General features: G+C 45.1%; 3 protein-coding genes across 5 annotated transcripts in view; 2 read left to right on the top strand and 1 right to left on the bottom strand.

Annotated features, from left to right (window-relative positions):
* Positions 1-6,409, top strand: part of col14a1a (collagen, type XIV, alpha 1a) — a gene marked incomplete at both ends in the record, with an annotated part of 81,384 nt that extends 74,975 nt beyond the window's left edge. Inside the window, 3 exons of the mRNA XM_084444521.1 lie at positions 603-680; positions 1,835-1,990; positions 6,117-6,409. Of these exons, the coding sequence (XP_084300647.1) occupies positions 603-680; positions 1,835-1,990; positions 6,117-6,409 (527 nt within the window). The remainder of the gene's footprint in view (positions 1-602; positions 681-1,834; positions 1,991-6,116) is intronic.
* A 949-nt stretch (positions 6,410-7,358) lies between these two features.
* The window catches only part of mrpl13 (mitochondrial ribosomal protein L13), a 10,275-nt gene continuing 142 nt past the window's right edge, over positions 7,359-17,491 (bottom strand). Inside the window, exons 2-8 of one of the 3 annotated variants that reach the window (XM_084444106.1) lie at positions 17,138-17,262; positions 15,942-16,065; positions 15,079-15,172; positions 13,327-13,387; positions 12,435-12,521; positions 11,171-11,292; positions 7,359-8,095 (exon numbers count right to left, since the gene is read on the bottom strand). In XM_084444106.1, coding sequence (XP_084300232.1) covers positions 8,071-8,095; positions 11,171-11,292; positions 12,435-12,521; positions 13,327-13,387; positions 15,079-15,172; positions 15,942-16,065; positions 17,138-17,194 — 570 coding nt within the window. In that variant the 5' untranslated portion in view covers positions 17,195-17,262 and the 3' untranslated portion in view covers positions 7,359-8,070. Of the gene's footprint in view, positions 8,096-11,170; positions 11,293-12,434; positions 12,522-13,326; positions 13,388-15,078; positions 15,173-15,941; positions 16,066-16,335; positions 16,412-17,137; positions 17,273-17,491 lie in introns of those variants that run through there. The other 2 variants (XM_084444107.1, XM_084444108.1) reach the window with 2 other exon arrangements.
* Positions 17,271-17,491, top strand: part of mtbp (MDM2 binding protein) — a gene marked incomplete at its 5' end in the record, with an annotated part of 19,346 nt that continues 19,125 nt past the window's right edge. Inside the window, one exon of the mRNA XM_084444520.1 lies at positions 17,271-17,306. Coding sequence (XP_084300646.1) covers positions 17,271-17,306 — 36 coding nt within the window. The remainder of the gene's footprint in view (positions 17,307-17,491) is intronic.

Raw genomic sequence — 17,491 nt, 5'->3', positions numbered from 1 at the left:
TGTGTGTGTGTGTGTGTATGTGAGTGTGTGTGTGTGTGTGTGTGTGTGTGTGTGTGTGTGTGTGTGTGTGTGTGTGTGTGCAGTGCATGTTGGTGAGGGTGGTCGACGAGGAAATGAAGCCTTTCAAGACTTCTCCTTGGCTCCTTTTTGATAATTATTTGGTGAAAGGCATGTCCTCTGCAGTTTAGAAAGGCCAGACTTCAGCCTGATGATTGATGGTTAGGCCTGTGATCAGAACACTTACTCAAGCATTTACTTCTCGTCGGCTAAATTACTTTAACTTATTCTAATTATTTCCTTTTCAAGTCAAGCACACAAGGAGACATTTCCGCTGCAGATATTCTGTCATTTACTTTCACCATCAGAAACTCTTTATAATCTTCATAATGTCATTGTTGGACTATTTGATTCAAGTCAATTACAGCAATTAAGTGTGATTATACATTTAAAACACCAACAGCAACAGGTGTAAAACTGTCCAAAATGATGGAAACAAGACAACAAAATACATCAATTCAACAAGGATTCAAGGATCTTAATTTGTCATATGTACAAGATATGGGTACCATATCACGGTATGTACAATGAAATGCTGTGTTCAGGTCTCTCAGGAGAGAAAGGAGAGAGGGGGAGTCAAGGAGTGGGAACGCAGGGCCCCCGAGGGCCCCCTGGACCTCCAGGTAAGAATCAACATGCACCCACAACCCAGGACAGACAGCCATCCAGACACACGGACTGATACACACACACACACGCACACACACACGCACACACACACACACACACACACACACACACACACACACACACACACACACACACTAAAGTATGCTGAGGAGTGGTATTGGTATTGGTATTCTTGAACCTCCAGAATGGAATGTCAAATAGTCATTCTGAGTTAGATATAAAAAAAAAAAAATCACTATTGATTTTACCTCATGCTGAAGATTGGAAGGACATATTCAAGACATTGCCTTTTCATTGTTGTTGGATCAATACTTAGAGCACACAAACTGGCAGGAACTTCTTTATGACTAAGCAACTTTTCTGAAACATCGGCAGAGGGCTGTGGCTTCTGGAAGAGGATTGATGTCTCGGTGGAACAGATTAACTTTAGCAACTTGAGATCCAAACACGTAAAACCATCCAAAACCTTAAAGTTTCATTCCACTTTTTGCTGACCACTAAAACGAACACCCGTTGATGCAGTGTCAGAACATATTCAACTAGTTCTCAGCTGTGAGGGCTAGGTCTCAGGACTGGGACTAGGGTCTGCAGAACACATTTCTGGATTAGAAACTACATAGAAACTGTAGAAGAAACTACATTGAACCTGTAGTAGAAACTATATATAGAAACTGTAGTAGAAACTACATAGAAACTGTACTTTTAACTATACTGGTTAAACATTTATTTTACAGTTTGTCAATGACAGTAGTTATAGACAGTAGGAACAGTACGTATTTGGGAATAGCTCCTTGAGAATAACACAGCCCCCAAACAGGCTAGAAATAATCAACACGATAAATCACACCCTCTTTGCGTACATGGTAGATATGAATATGGTAGATACGGTAGATATGTTTTACTCAACTGTTTGATGTTTTTACTCAACTGTACTGTATTATACCATGTTATTAGCCACTGTAAAATAAAGCGTTACCAGAAACTGTAATATAATATAAAATTGTAGTTGTTCAACCACAGGAATACAGATTGAATGAAGGGAACATTGATCTATCAATAGTTTGAATGGAGTCATTTGAATGAAGTACACATATCAGTCATACAGATGGTGGGGGTCATTTTCTGATCATGTGTCTACCCTGCCCAGGACTTCCTGGTGAGGGCAGGACAGGCAGTCAGGGACCCCCTGGCAGACCTGGCAACCAGGGCACCCCAGGCCGACCAGGCACCCCCGGCTCCACGGGCCCTGCTGGCCCCTCTGGGTACTGCGACCAGAACGCCTGTCTGGGCTACAACGTAGGAGGTAAGAGACCATCACCTCCTCACTGAGACATCTAGAACCATCACCTCCTCACTGAGACATCTAGAACCATCACCTCCTCACTCAGACATCTAGAACCATCACCTCCTCACTCAGACATCTAGAACCATCACCTCCTCACTGAGACATCTAGAACCATCACCTCCTCACTGAGACATCTAGAACCATCACCTCCTCACTGAGTCATCTAGAACCATCACCTCCTCACTCAGACATCTAGAACCATCACCTCCTCACTAAGACATCTAGAACCATCACCTCCTCACTGAGACATCTAGAACCATCACCTCCTCACTCAGACATCTAGAACCATCACCTCCTCACTGAGACATCTAGAACCATCACCTCCTCACTGAGACATCTAGAACCATCACCTCCTCACTGAGACATCTAGAACCATCACCTCCTCACTGAGACATCTAGAACCATCACCTCCTCACTGAGACATCTAGAACCATCACCTCCTCACTGAGACATCTAGAACCATCACCTCCTCACTGAGACATCTAGAACCATCACCTCCTCACTGAGACATCTAGAACCATCACCTCCTCACTGAGACATCTAGAACCATCACCTCCTCACTCAGACATCTATAACCATCACCTCCTCACTGAGACATCTAGAACCATCACCTCCTCACTGAGACATCTAGAACCATCACCTCCTCACTGAGACATCTAGAACCATCACCTCCTCACTGAGACATCTAGAACCATCACCTCCTCACTGAGACATCTAGAACCATCACCTCCTCACTGAGACATCTAGAACCATCACCTCCTCACTGAGACATCTAGAACCATCACCTCCTCACTGAGACATCTAGAACCATCACCTCCTCACTGAGACATCTAGAACCATCACCTCCTCACTGAGACATCTAGAACCATCACCTCCTCACTGAGACATCTAGAACCATCACCTCCTCACTGAGACATCTAGAACCATCACCTCCTCACTGAGACATCTAGAACCATCACCTCCTCACTGAGACATCTAGAACCATCACCTCCTCACTGAGAAATCTAGAACCATCACCTCCTCACTCAGACATCTAGAACCATCACCTCCTCACTCAGACATCTAGAACCATCACCTCCTCACTCAGACATCTAGAACCATCACCTCCTCACTGAGACATCTAGAACCATCACCTCCTCACTGAGACATCTAGAACCATCACCTCCTCACTGAGACATCTAGAACCATCACCTCCTCACTGAGACATCTAGAACCATCACCTCCTCACTGAGACATCTAGAACCATCACCTCCTCACTGAGACATCTAGAACCATCACCTCCTCACTGAGACATCTAGAACCATCACCTCCTCACTGAGACATCTAGAACCATCACCTCCTCACTCAGACATCTAGAACCATCACCTCCTCACTGAGACATCTAGAACCATCACCTCCTCACTGAGACATCTAGAACCATCACCTCCTCACTGAGACATCTAGAACCATCACCTCCTCACTGAGACATCTAGAACCATCACCTCCTCACTGAGACATCTAGAACCATCACCTCCTCACTCAGACATCTAGAACCATCACCTCCTCACTGAGACATCTAGAACCATCACCTCCTCACTGAGACATCTAGAACCATCACCTCCTCACTGAGACATCTAGAACCATCACCTCCTCACTGAGACATCTAGAACCATCACCTCCTCACTGAGACATCTAGAACCATCACCTCCTCACTGAGACATCTAGAACCATCACCTCCTCACTGAGACATCTAGAACCATCACCTCCTCACTGAGACATCTAGAACCATCACCTCCTCACTGAGACATCTAGAACCATCACCTCCTCACTGAGACATCTAGAACTATCACCTTATTGAGACATCATCACCTCTTCACTGAGCCATACCTGTATATAGTATAGAATCATAAGATTCATTGGACACACAGTATAGATATACTGTAGACCATATGGACACAATATAGTTATAGACTGGTATAGACACATTATATATAAACTGGTAAAGACACAGTATAGATATAGACTCATGTAGACACAGTATACAGTAGATATGTACTGTACCAGACAGATACTGGTATGGACCCTGTATGGACTGGTATAGACACAATATAGATATAGTCTGGTATAGCGACAGCATAGCTATATACCTGTATAGACACAGTTTAGATTGACATGTATATAGACGCAATATACAGTAGATATAGACTCATACACAGTATAAATACACTGGTATAGACTGGTATAGACACAGTATAGATATATACTCACATAGAAACATGTACACATACGGAGAAGAGCAGAGCCATATACTATTTAAAGTTACTGTCCCACGGCAATATCACAGGGAGGAGGCGGCTCATGGATAATATCTCCTTCAATTAGTCAAAACAGAAAAGTTACATTTAATGGTCATTTGTTGCTTTTTAAGAGACGTTTGGTGCCAATAACAAAGCCTAGTTACAGTAGTACTATTTTTACAAGAAACCAGACACGCACCTATTTTTTACATTTCATATTGTTTTTCGGATATAAACAATAAAGTTCCTGGCCCAGACCTGACCTTTGGTCTAATAAAACAATGTTTCCAAGAGGCCGTCTAGACTTAGATTCTAATTGTCCATATACTGTACAGTATACTGTATGTCTGTAGACCATTCTAGAGCCCATCTGAGTGTGATCATGAAACATGTGTTCCTGGTAGAAGTTTATGGACTGCTCTTCACCCTTTAATAGGACTGACCATGTCTCCAGCGAGAGTATAAAATGTCTGACAGACTTTGACAAATCGTCACGTTTACAAAAAAAGACCACAGGTCTAGACATTATCTCAAACCGTTCTCGATCACAGCTAGATTTTGATATATTTATCTTATCTTGTGCAAGTTAAAAAATATTTTATATTTTAAAAACCCGACAACCACATTATTATATGTTTGACAATGATGTGTAGCCTTACTTAACTGTATTTTTCTGGAAGTGTTCTAACAACAATGGAACAGTTGGAACAATGTGTCCCATATGTGTACATTTATGACATCACATGCATGACCCACAAGCCTCTTTTCAGTGTTGCACATCTTTATTGACATTTTCTTATAGTAAGAATGATAATAAAGATTCAGCACTATTCAATTACATATTTTCCTCTATTAACATGTTAGATGACTTTAACATGTAACTTCTTCCAGGTTTGTTATTTGGATTGTTGTATGTTGGTGTGAAACATGCCAAGAGTGCTTGAATATTCTTATACTCTGGAGGGCAAATGGAGATTCAGCCAAATACTTCTACCTCCAGAACTTTGGCTCACCACTGTGATGGCACAGTTGTACCACAGAACGTTCTGGTCTTCATAGGGTAGCATGTTGGTATCGATCAGTCGTCATGCTGGCATAAGGTAAATGTGTCTTTCTCTGTTTCTCTTTATCAATCCTCCTCTTCCTCCTCCACATCCTCTTCCTCCTCGGTCCTGACTGTAGGACAGCAGGATTATGAGAATGACTACTGAGGAACATTCTCCAACTCCAGCTACTCCTCATCTCCTCCCCCCTCCCCCATTAACAGACTCAGTCACTGGGGAGACGGACAGTTTCACCCCCGCCCAACTCCTCTACACCACATATCACCACAGATGAGGGCCATGCTAACAGTTAGCAGCTCGGTGTTTGTGTTAATCAAATCCGCTGTGTAGGTTCGTCTAATGCACCCTCCTGCATTGCCACACTACAACTAACCATGCCCTGTAAAACCATGATAAGGCAGCAAACACCTTTGATGGTTTCCTGTGTGGTTTGCATCATTCAAGACCCTTCCTCTGTGTCTGTCTTCTGGGGACTGAGCCCTCACGCTGTTTGGCTCATCCTTACACACATACCCGCACACACACACACACACACACACACACACACACACACACACACACACACACACACACACAGCCTGCTACCGTGCCTCCGGATCTATACTCTCTGCTGCCTACCATGCTAACTAACCCATTCTAACCAGCTAGCTGACCCACGCCAGCCAGCTCAGTGGTGGTGGTTTAGGAGGTGTCTGTAGTTATGATGACCCCATGACCCCCACGCTGATCCCCATGTTCCCTTAGTCCAACAATTGCCGCACAGCTCCTACCAAGCCTATAACCCTGCCGGCGCTTACAATGAGGAAGAGGATGACGATGAGGAGGAAGAGGAGCAGGATCCGTACAGAGGGTACAGAGGCTACCCCCCTGAGTACCACCAGCCCAACTACCCCAGCCCCTCCTACCCCGCTTACCCTAGCCCCTCCCACTCTGAGGACATAGAGCTGAGGTCGCCAGGGATGAGACGGTTCTCCCGCGACGTGATTGGACAGAGAAACGTTCCAGCCACAACCGAAGGGGAGGAGCCAGTGAACTGAGGCACCCCCCCCCGGACAGACTCGCCTCTAGTATCTGAGCAGGAGCATGAACCAAAAAAGAACCCCGTCTGGAACGCATGGTTTAGTCCAGCTGGAGAGATACAGTAAATGCCCCTCTCTGTGTGTACTAGTGGTTCAGTCCGCCTGGTGAGATGATGCACGTAATCCAGTGTTTCTATGGACTCCTGTACTATAGGACTGCTTAGAGGGGAATCCGAAAGTGCCTGATTTATGCTAATGGTGTTGGGTGCGTGATGGGAGGAGAGGAAAGTATGCCCATGTGTACATTAGACCGTTTGTGACGTTGCATGTATCCTCCGAGCCAGCTCCTTGAAAGTGTAACTGGACTGTGTATTGTTTGACTGTGTTACTAGCTTACTGTTTGATTGTGTTACTAGCTAGTGAATAGCATTTTGTAATTTGAGTCATGAATCGGTAACGTTTGTACAGGCTGCTTGATTTTTATAACAATCCGTACATTTCAGTTTCAGTGCTTTTCTGTAGACTGCTCTTGACGCTTATTCTGTTGACATCGCTTGTCCAGCTAATTTGAACTGTTTGTAAAGTGGTCACTCTCGTCTACTTGTTTGAGTGCAATGACCTCCAATGAAGCCTTCTCACCGTGTAGTGTACAGTATGCTGAAGTAGAAGACTTTCATCACACGACAGAAAACAAAGCGTCAGAGCCATGTTTATCATCACCTGAAATGCATTGTCATATTGTAGTCCGTTCGGTTCATTCACGGAGAACAAATCTTACACCAATTCCAAACCGAGGAATGCAGAGGTTTCTAAAACTTGAGATGAACTGGACAAATCTGTGAAGTCACCTTTCCTCTCTTGCCTTTCCATTTGTTGATGTTCTTGTTGTTGTTGATTTTGCAACGTTAGGCCTGGTCACTGTGGAGCTGTTGAATCGTTAGGCCCGTGGTCTAACACCTGCTAGGACTGAAGCAGCGTGCAGTACAGTTGATCATGTACTCACACCACCAAACTTTGGAAAGTAGGGACTTATTTATTGTTACTTTCATCATTTGTTTTTATATAACCAATAAAACTGTAATATAACAGTGAACCGTGGTGCCTTATTCCCATGACCTACCATATGCACTATTCATAGAAGTGCAACCATAGAATAGAAACCAATTTGTGTCCAGCTCATCTTCCCTGGGAGAGCTGGCTCTCTGAGCACTTCAGCCCAGGTATGTTTCCGCAAGACATCAAAAGGCTATGCTGGCATTAGAAAAGGGTCCACTGAGGCATCTGAAATCAATTACAGCCTCACCACGGTTGAATTAGAGAAAGATCAGCCCTCTGAAAAGACAGCAGAAACGGCCTTGTGGCAAGAGGGAAAGGCCAAAGAATCAAGAATATTTACTGACTAGCAGCAGAATTGTGAGGGCTAACTGCATGGCTGCCCCCGGCTCTCAGCACAGTCAGGTCAGACCAACACACTTCCACCACAGACAACTTTTCAAGATATCATGTATTCTCACAAAAAACAATAGTAGACAACAACACATTTGAAATCTATACAATAGTTGACAAGAGGTTGGTTTACTGACGACGTATGATATAAACAACTGGTACTGTAAGCGCTAGGTCCAGGGCCAGGACTGAAGCAGGACCTACAGACTGCAGAATTCTGGGATGTGATGAGGTCACTTCATCTTGTAATCTTCAGGGCTGAGGAGAACAGAGAAACCAGACAATCTAAATCAGTCACATGATCACCGGATAACTGCCAGGACAGCAACGCATATTATTCATCTAAACAGCTCGGCTATTCACTACACATTGTCCACCATTAGTGCGCGTGTGTGTTTGTAAGATCAAGTGCTGGATGCCCAGTGTGTAGTTGCAGTGAATATTAACTAGCTCTGATAAGAGACCAAGGTTGGCTTGCCCTTGAAGGCCATGCCACTTCATTCTGGGACTAGGACTCCCTGCCTGAGCAAACGCAATGATTGTTTCAGTATACAAAGAAAAACACCTCATTCATCATCATCCAAACATTCTGACAGAAGAATCAGACCTGCAAACTCTGGAGTAGTGAAAAAGGTGACGACATAAAACTAAAACCCTCTAGATTCACTGAAACTACCATAGTTAACATAAAAAAGGTGACTGTAGCCAAAAGGTGACAAGTTTGCAGGTCTGAAGAATATACCGATCCGTGATTGAAGGCGGAGACAGTCTCTCAATCAAAATGGCTGTTCATGAGGCTCAAAGTTGAGATGATGACAAAAACACAAATAACTTTTTAAGGGTGGTTCCTGGAGGCGTGGAGCAGGAATTATTAACATTCAGCAGCTCACAGCACACTGTTCAAGAAGGTGTTTAAAAGACTGCAGTTCCCAGCTGCTGAGACAGAGCAGACAAATAGAACAGTTAGTTTTCTGCTCATCCCTTCAGGCCTAATAGTAGAAAGGTAAGTTGACATGTTAACCTTTGGCTGCCATGGCACATGAGAGAAATTAGATGATGCTACATCTGCGGGGGTCAAACGAGCTGTCAGTTTAATCTCCCTCTTCGGAAAATATTCTCACGACTAGCGGAAAATTCCATGAATCGAACTCATTTGAAATGTATAGCCCGTTTGACTGAAAAGCACTGGTACTGAGAGGTTGAACTCTTTCCTCGGGTTCATTACTTCCCATCTCCTTACCTCCCTCTTAAAATGCATTAGAGGGGATTCCAGGTTCCCTTTATCCAACCTCCCAAAGTGTTTTGAAAAGATGGCAAGGATAGGGGACACATGGACTGAGGACATAAGGAATGAAGAAAGATCTTTTACTCCGCTTGCATTAATAATATAATTGGCTTCAGCCAGCACAGCGTGACAGTCACTATGGCTCTGGGGCATCTCTCCATCGCCACCTCCTGCCCCCTGCTGGTCAGCGCAGACCCTCGCAGGCAGGAAGGGAGGTGTGAGGCAGACAGCCAACCAGAGAGAGGTAAGAGGCAGGCGGTCAAGAGGAGGTGAGAAGGAGGCGGAGACGATCGTCTGACTGATGATGAGGCTGACCCAGTTCCACCGCCCCCTCCTGTGACACATCGATCACCCTCCATGTTCTCTCCCTCGCCACCTTTGTTACCACGCCAACAGCCAAGTAAAAAAAAAAAAAAAAAAAAGTGGACCTTAATAGAGGACATCTAGTGCAGTGACTCTCAAACTTTTCAAGCTCAGGGCAACCCTATAATCATCGTTTCATCCACGGCACCTCTAAATTACATTCTTAGGTAGCAATCGTTGTAAAGCCTCAGATTTGGCCGTTTTGCTGCTCCCGGCAGGTCGGGCACAGCCTCCGATGTGTTCTATTAAGAAACGTATCCATATACTGACCGACAGGGAACGTTAGCGAGCTCGTTTGCAATAACCGAAAGTAGTGCCCATCATTTATTTGTGTCGGCTACCAGGGAATACTTGAGAATATCTGTTTCGGTTAGAACAGATTGAATCTGTGTAGAAATCACCACACTCACAACTAACAAATGCTAAGGTGCTAGAAAAACAAAACTTTCTGAAATTCTCTTTTCAATGGTTAGAACAGATTGAAAATAATTTTAGAGGTGATACTTGAAAATTCCAAATATTATCAAAATATTCTGTGGCACCCCTGGACTTGTGTCATGGCACCCACTTGTGACAGTGGATGACTGAACACAGCAACGAGTTGGTGAGTGTGTGTCTGAGTGTTGGCAGGAGTGAGTCAGGACATAACACAGCAAGGGAGCAAGAGAGAACCCTTTGGCCCATTAGGCTGACCTCTCTACAGTACGTCAAGTAAGTATTCATACCCGTGTTCATGCCGTGTGCAAGTGGAACCAGTGCCACCAGGACTGTTTCTTCAGGCCTTAGTTTAAGGTGGCTCTGTGTGCTGCCATGGCAGGTCTCGGATCTGAACCCATGCTGTCTGACCCCCTTCCTCTCTGAACTAACATGGGGGAGGGGAACAGTACTGTGGATGTCACTCTGGATCTAGGGCTGCAGGGTGAAGTTAATATACCCTCTCCTAGTCCTCCCCTGAAAACATCCAAATGGGATTTCCAGAAGAGCGTCATCGGATACGCCTAGTATCTCTCAGGAGGAGGATCAAAGGCTCAGTTCAGCCACACGAGCGTCTACAGTAAGTACATAAACACGCACGGAAGTGGCAGAGCTTCAAAATTGACAGTAAATCTTCATTAAAACATCAAATAGGCTGCGGTCTCCTCTTTCCACCGACACACACACACACACACACACGCACACACACACGCACACACGCACACACACACACACGCACACACACGCACACACACACACGCACACACACGCACACACACACACACACGCACACACACACGGATCTTCTACCACACACAGCATCAGGTTCCTATTGCCGTCGTCCCTGCGGCCTCGGTAGCCTTGCTCGGCCCTCTCTCGTCTGGCTCTGAAGGTGGAAGGCGAGCGCCTGGACTTGACCACAATTCCCCCTCACTCAGAGTGACTGAAGGTTCTTTGCTGATACCGTAGTAACGTGAGTGTTTTAACATGCCGTGAGCTCTAAGGTAATGAGAGTTGGTCAGTCGGTAGCCCTTTCTCGTATAAGTGAGAAGTCAGAGTAAAGCAGGGCTAAATAGGGAAGGGGATCCAATTCCTAACGAGAAGAAGTCAGCTGGGCTGCTGAACTTCCTCGATAGTTTGTGGTGAACGTAATTTGGGTATATGTGTGCCTGCGTGTGTGTGTTTGTGGGGGGGGGGTGGCGCGCACGTACGGTGTCCAGAGCCTGGGGAAGGAGTCTATCTCCTCCTGGCTGTACTCGTCGAGTCTGCGGGGGACGTCTCTGGGCTGGGGCAGCTCCTCTGTCAGGCAGGCCAGGATATCCTCTGGAAGATCCTACCGGGACAGAGGCAGAGTTAGAGGAGGCTGAAAACCTCTTCAGGAAGTACTACCCTGGCCCCTCCTCCGAGCTCTTATTGTATGTACCTTGCTGTTCTTGCATTGTTACTGTAGCACTAGGTTATGCTCCTAGATGCTTATTTAGAAAGAGAAGCACTAATGAATTCTGGTGAGTAGTACACTGACTACCTACGCTGAATGCACTTATTGTCGATGTAATTTGGATAAAAGTGTCTCCTAAATAACTAATGTAATGTACTGAGGAGAAGGGGATGAGTTGGAGCAGAGGCAGGGGAGGGGTTAGAGCAGGAGGAGGGGTTACAGTAAGAGGAGGGGTTAGAGTAGGGGGAGGGGTTATAGTAGGAGGGGAGGGGTTAGAGCAGGAGGAGGGGTTACAGTAAGAGGAGGGGTTAGAGTAGGGGGAGGGGTTATAGTAGGAGGGGAGGGGTTAGAGCAGGAGGAGGGGTTAGAGTAGGGGGAGGGGTTACAGTAGGAGGAGGGGTTAGAGTAGGAGGGGAGGGGTTAGAGTAGGGGGAGGGGTTATAGTAGGAGGGGAGGGGTTAGAGCAGGAGGAGGGGTTACAGTAGGAGGAGGGGTTAGAGTAGGAGGGGAGGGGTTAGAGTAGGAGGGGAGGGGTTAGAGCAGGAGGAGAGGTTAGAGAAGGAGGGGTTAGAGCAGGAGGAGGGGAGGTGTTTGGAGGAGCAGGAGGGGAGGTGTTAGGAGGAGGAGCAGGAGGGGAGGTGTTAGGAGGAGGAGGAGGGGAGGTGTTAGGAGGAGGAGGAGGGGAGGTGTTAGGAGGAGCAGGAGGGGAGGTGTTAGGAGGAGGAGGAGGGGAGGTGTTAGAGGAGGAGCAGGAGGGGAGGTGTTAGGAGGAGGAGGAGGGGAGGTGTTAGGAGGAGGAGGAGGGGAGGTGTTAGGAGGAGGAGGAGGGGAGGTGTTAGGAGGAGCAGGAGGGGAGGTGTTAGGAGGAGGAGGAGGGGAGGTGTTAGGAGGAGGAGGAGGGGAGGTGTTAGGAGGAGCAGGAGGGGAGGTGTTAGGAGGAGGAGGAGGGGAGGTGTTAGAGGAGGAGCAGGAGGGCAACCTGATGCTACATCCCAATCATCTATGTTGGCTACCCGAGAGTTAAGGCGAAGGCTTACGTCTTCTGGGAAGAGGTGCAGTCTCTGCATCATGGTCCGCCTGGTCAGGTTTTTGGGCAGCATTCCGTAGACCGCAAGTTTTATTATCTAGAGACGGAGAGGAAGACATATGCACTCACTGAAAAATATACACTGAACAAAGACTTTCTCTGCCCATCTGCAAAACAACCAAAAATAGATGTCATTACTTCCATGACCATTATTAAAATGCAAGAACGCCACATGAGAAAGTTGTCAAAGAGTGAAATCTATTAGTTCTGGAGGTCTTTCTGTGTGGCTTTCTCCACTTTAATCCTCCAGGCAATAATAACACCCCTGATGACTTAATCAAGGCTCTGCCTATAAATCCTGACCTGCTGCCTGGGTGATGGATAACTGCTGTCTGGGGACATGATCACCAAGAGTATACTAGTGTGTCTGTGTATACGTGCGTGTCTGTGTGTACGTGCGTGTGTGTGTGTGAATGTTTGTGTGTGTTTGTGTGTGTGAGTGAGTGAGTGAGAGAGAAAAAGTGTGTGTGTGTATGCAGGACTATGGGTGTGTGCGTGTGTGAGTGCGTGCACGCGCAGTGATCTTTCCCTACTATTCCCCCTGATAGATTCCTACCCTGCTGGAATAACTCACCCAGGAACAGGCATTCATCTCATTAATCGAGTCTAATGTGCCAGAGGGCTGAGGAGAACTGTGAAGGGTGAGGGCCGATGAGGAATGGGGGATTGGAGAGGGATGATGATGGAGGTAAAAGATGGGGGAAGGGATGGCCGGGTTGGGAAATGGGGAGAGGCAGTAAGCCAACTTGGGGCTCTGGTCTTGGCTATACACTATTGGACGTAGAAGACGCTGCATAGTTTGACTGATCTCCGGCTGGTGCAGTAAGACTGGACGTACGCACCGCTTTGGGGTCTTTCATATGAAGCTGGGCGGCTGTGAGTTGTTTAAATCCACCCGGATACCTTCGGGGCAAAAGAGAAGGAAGAAGAGAAGAGACGGAGAAGATTGGATCAAATAGGATAGTCTTCTGTAAGGCAAACTGATCTTTAGTACAATATAAACTCAGAACAGTGGGCCTCATTCACCAATATCTTCTTAAGTTCTGTTCTTAAATTTCTTCCTAAGAACGTTTCTAAGGAAAGCGCCCGTCTGATTCACGACATGTTCGTAAACCGCTGGAAGAGTTCGCACCTGCCTTCTCTTAATGGCGAATCTCATGGTTTCTCAAGTTCAATGCTCGTGGCCGCTCACATGAATTAGCATAGGTAAACTCCCCGCCAGCCCCATATAAGGATATGCAACTACAGGGTCGTGCGCAGATGTCACTTCTCTGAATGAATACCAGTCATTCGCGCACACGACTCGCCAGCTTTTCAATAGCATAATGGTTTAGGTGGGGTTGTGTCAGGTGCGTTAGCAAGTCAGAAGACTGCATTTCGAATCCAGCGTGGGCAATCAAAATCAGATTTTAATTCAGCCAAGTAGCCTTCCTACTACGAGGAATTTGCCTTGGTGCATAAACATAGCGAGGCAGAACAGTGCAAAATGTCAGATAGAATACAATATACAAGCCTACAGTCTACAAAAATGTAGGCTATATAGCTTACACAGCTGTCAACGCTAGCAGTTGACAAAAGAGGTAGGCTACCCTACTTATCTGATCTAACCTACATACTGTATAGAAATGCTCCTTATTGTGTAATTTGTAAATTGAGTATTAGAGTTTCATCTGTAATGACCATAACCTTGGAGCCGGCAGCAACATTTCACTGTGACTGGACATTAGGCTGCATGTGACAAATAAAGGAATCGTGAATGTTTAATCTTGAGGAGAGATATGCAGGCTAGCCTACTGGAGGGGGGCCGGCGTGCCCACCGTTGTCTGAGTTCGACCAGCGCGTTGGTGCCATAATAGGGACAACAGAACTGTTGGGTGTGCGTGCCGCTGGCGATATGGATACAGTCACCAGGGACACGGACTACCACCCCCTCTCCGCAGCAGACTCTCCGTCTAGCGCATTAGCACACATCCAACTGTAGAACTGAGGTGACCGCAATCACCAATAGATTAAATGGTCATGGATTTGTTGGTATTATATGTAGGCCTATTCAGCGAAATATCACGGTGCTTTTGCAGAACGGTCAAAGAATTAAAACAAAACACAACACTCATTAATTTACACTAAAATCACAAATTATTAACACACAGTCTAAATATTGTATCTACATCTTCAAGATCAACACGAATAACAAGCAATTCGGAGCGAAATGATTTAAACTATGACATATCAGATATTCTGACGCACACGTTTACAATGGAAATTATGGTTATGATTAGGACACGTTATTGGGAATAATGCAAAATAATTGCATTTCAATCATATATCATCCAACTGTAGAATTGAGGTAACCGCAATCACCAATTTTGCATAACCGCACTCAAATGGTCTACTTGCGACTGCTATTCAGTGTTCGTATATTCGGTTCTTAGCTGAGAACAAATCCCAGATGAGAAACCATTGGTGAATGCCAGAATTTTCTTAGAAACGGAGTAAGTACAGTATAAGAAGAAATGCTTCTTAAGAACTTCTTTACTTCGTTGGTGAATAAGGCCCAGTATCCTTTAGAGAAGAAAGGCCACATGAGCCATTACCCAGTATGGGAGGAGTAGACTTTTTGTTCCCACTTGTTCCCAGAGAAGGCTATCTGTCTGGTATTCATCACCACTACATGGTCCCCACAGTCACCTGAGGAAGACACACACACACACACACACACACACACACACACACACACACACGATTATATAGCATGTAAATAATCCATCCAGACTGGTATCTACGGTATCGTATCTTAACACTGTACAGAAATGGTACTTCTTGTGTAATTTCTTGTGTAATTTGTAAATTGAGTATTGGAGTTTATCTGTAATGAGCATAATATTGGAGTTTATCTGTAATGAACATAATCTTGGAGTTAATCTGTAATGAGCATAAACTTGGAGTTAATCTGTAATGACCATAATCTTGGAGTAAATCTGTAATGACCATAATCTTGGAGCTGGCAGCAACATTTTGTTGTGACTGTACACTGTACACTACATGTGACACATGAAAACATCTTGAATCTTTTGATTCTTAAGTAGCTGAACATTTTTAAGATGGTATATTCAAATGAGAAAAGGTACATTTTCTGAAGATGTGTTGAAAGCAGGCATAATATGTACTTTACTAATGCAAGTAGGCTATATAATGAAAGAAAGAAATGGTATCCAAGTGACTTTATCAAAGTGTGTCCTTTTGTCATACCTCTTATTTTTACACTGCTCCTTTTTGTGAACCTTTATCCCCACCCTGTGGTCATTCCTGCATAGCACAGTAGCCTGGACCCTAGGCCTGAGTCAGGTCCAACGTTACCTGGATCTGATGATGCTCATGTTTCATACATTGTACATCATATTCAAAATGCTTTGTATGAGAAAATAATCATCATACCGGTGTCAAATGTAATACTCACTCAGTGCGTGGTAAATCGGCTTGTGTTTGCCCTGTAGCCTGATTGCACACATTGTAGCAATCTTCCCCGGAGGCTGCATCCGGGCGTCGATCAAGAACCACGACCGTGCAAAAGTGGCCCATTGCTGAATGAAGATGGTGAGAACACAAACCAAGACAGGTAAGACACACAGCAGTCAGGAAAGACACAACGAACTCAGTCCAATCAAGATATTGGAAGCTGTCAACTGTCGCAACCATCTGTACCACGATGGTCTGACTCTGCATATGTAAAGAACCAATGTAACAATGTAACTGGATCGAATAGCACAGTCGATGAAAGCGATATATATCGGAACAAAGGAGCAACACATAATCTCAAAGGCATATATCATAAGGTCAGATATTACTATTACCTGGGCAGATTTAGTAAAACTGGACATATTACGTGAGCTACAGACGCATCCTAACAAACTTGACCCCCAAACTTGAGCGAGGGTGCATCGCTGTATCAGCGCCGTTGATGCGTGATTAATTGGAATTCAGTTCCCAGAGAAAACTTGTTGTTGTCCCTGAAACTTCAGATACTCACATATTCAAATTTAAGAGCTTTAATAATATATAGATGTACTATTATCTTATGTCATTGTGTTATAATGATCACATTATGTGCAGATACATTAATTTGTCACTCTGCCTCATAAAATGCCGTTTCCAGGCCGGTTGTATTTTGATGTAGCCCCTTAACGTCATAACGGAAACTGTAATCGTTCACTTCCGTCTGGGAGAGCGGGGAAATTTGACAGCGAAGCGCCGAGACCGACTCTATTCTTATTGTTGAGAGCTTGAGTTACTGAGCAAAACAATGATTTAACGAGATGGACCGTTACGTGCTGGTTGTGTCTTTTAACGAAGAAGACAGTACATGCCCGGGAGGTTTCAAACGTAAGTTACCAATTAATGGCGGCATGCTAACCACAGTGCTAGCTATAGCATTATTAGCTGCAAAGTTTAGCTATAGTTCATCGTGATGATTCGAATGACAGCTATCAAACTAAGCGCTGAGGAACTTTGCCCTTTATTCTAGCTGTGGACGCTGCCAAGCAGATCCATGAGAAACTTGGGAACATCTCTAGTCGTCATGTAACAAGGAGGCGTTCTCTATTTCCAGGTAACGGTAACATAACATCTTTTGCTTGCACCACAGCCATAGCTTACAATCAGTCTATTCCAACGCATGTCCAGAATGTGCAGTATTGCAGATCCACAGAACATCTGTCTCTCCCGGCTCTTCAGCTTGCTCCCTCAGTGGAGTTCCATCAGCTCAGAGGTGGTACTTTGCACTCCAAGTATGCCAAGGAACATCTCAGGTGAGTGGACCCATCAAGTCACAGTTCACATTGCTGTTATAGCCTAACTAACACACAGTGTAACTAATGTTAAAGAAACTTTCATATATACTCTCTCTCAACTAGTCTTGTTTGCAGGGTCATGGGTCCCTATTCATTTCAGATTATATTGTGATGATTAAAATAACATTCTATCTAATTGTGAGTCTTGTGTATTAATCTA

The sequence above is a fragment of the Borostomias antarcticus genome, assembly GCF_949987555.1.
Source record: "Borostomias antarcticus genome assembly, chromosome: 10".
In the NCBI taxonomy this organism is placed as follows: Eukaryota; Metazoa; Chordata; class Actinopteri; order Stomiiformes; family Stomiidae; genus Borostomias; species Borostomias antarcticus.
Note: the sequence above shows the minus strand (reverse complement) of the source record. Positions and strands in the feature narration are given on the sequence as shown.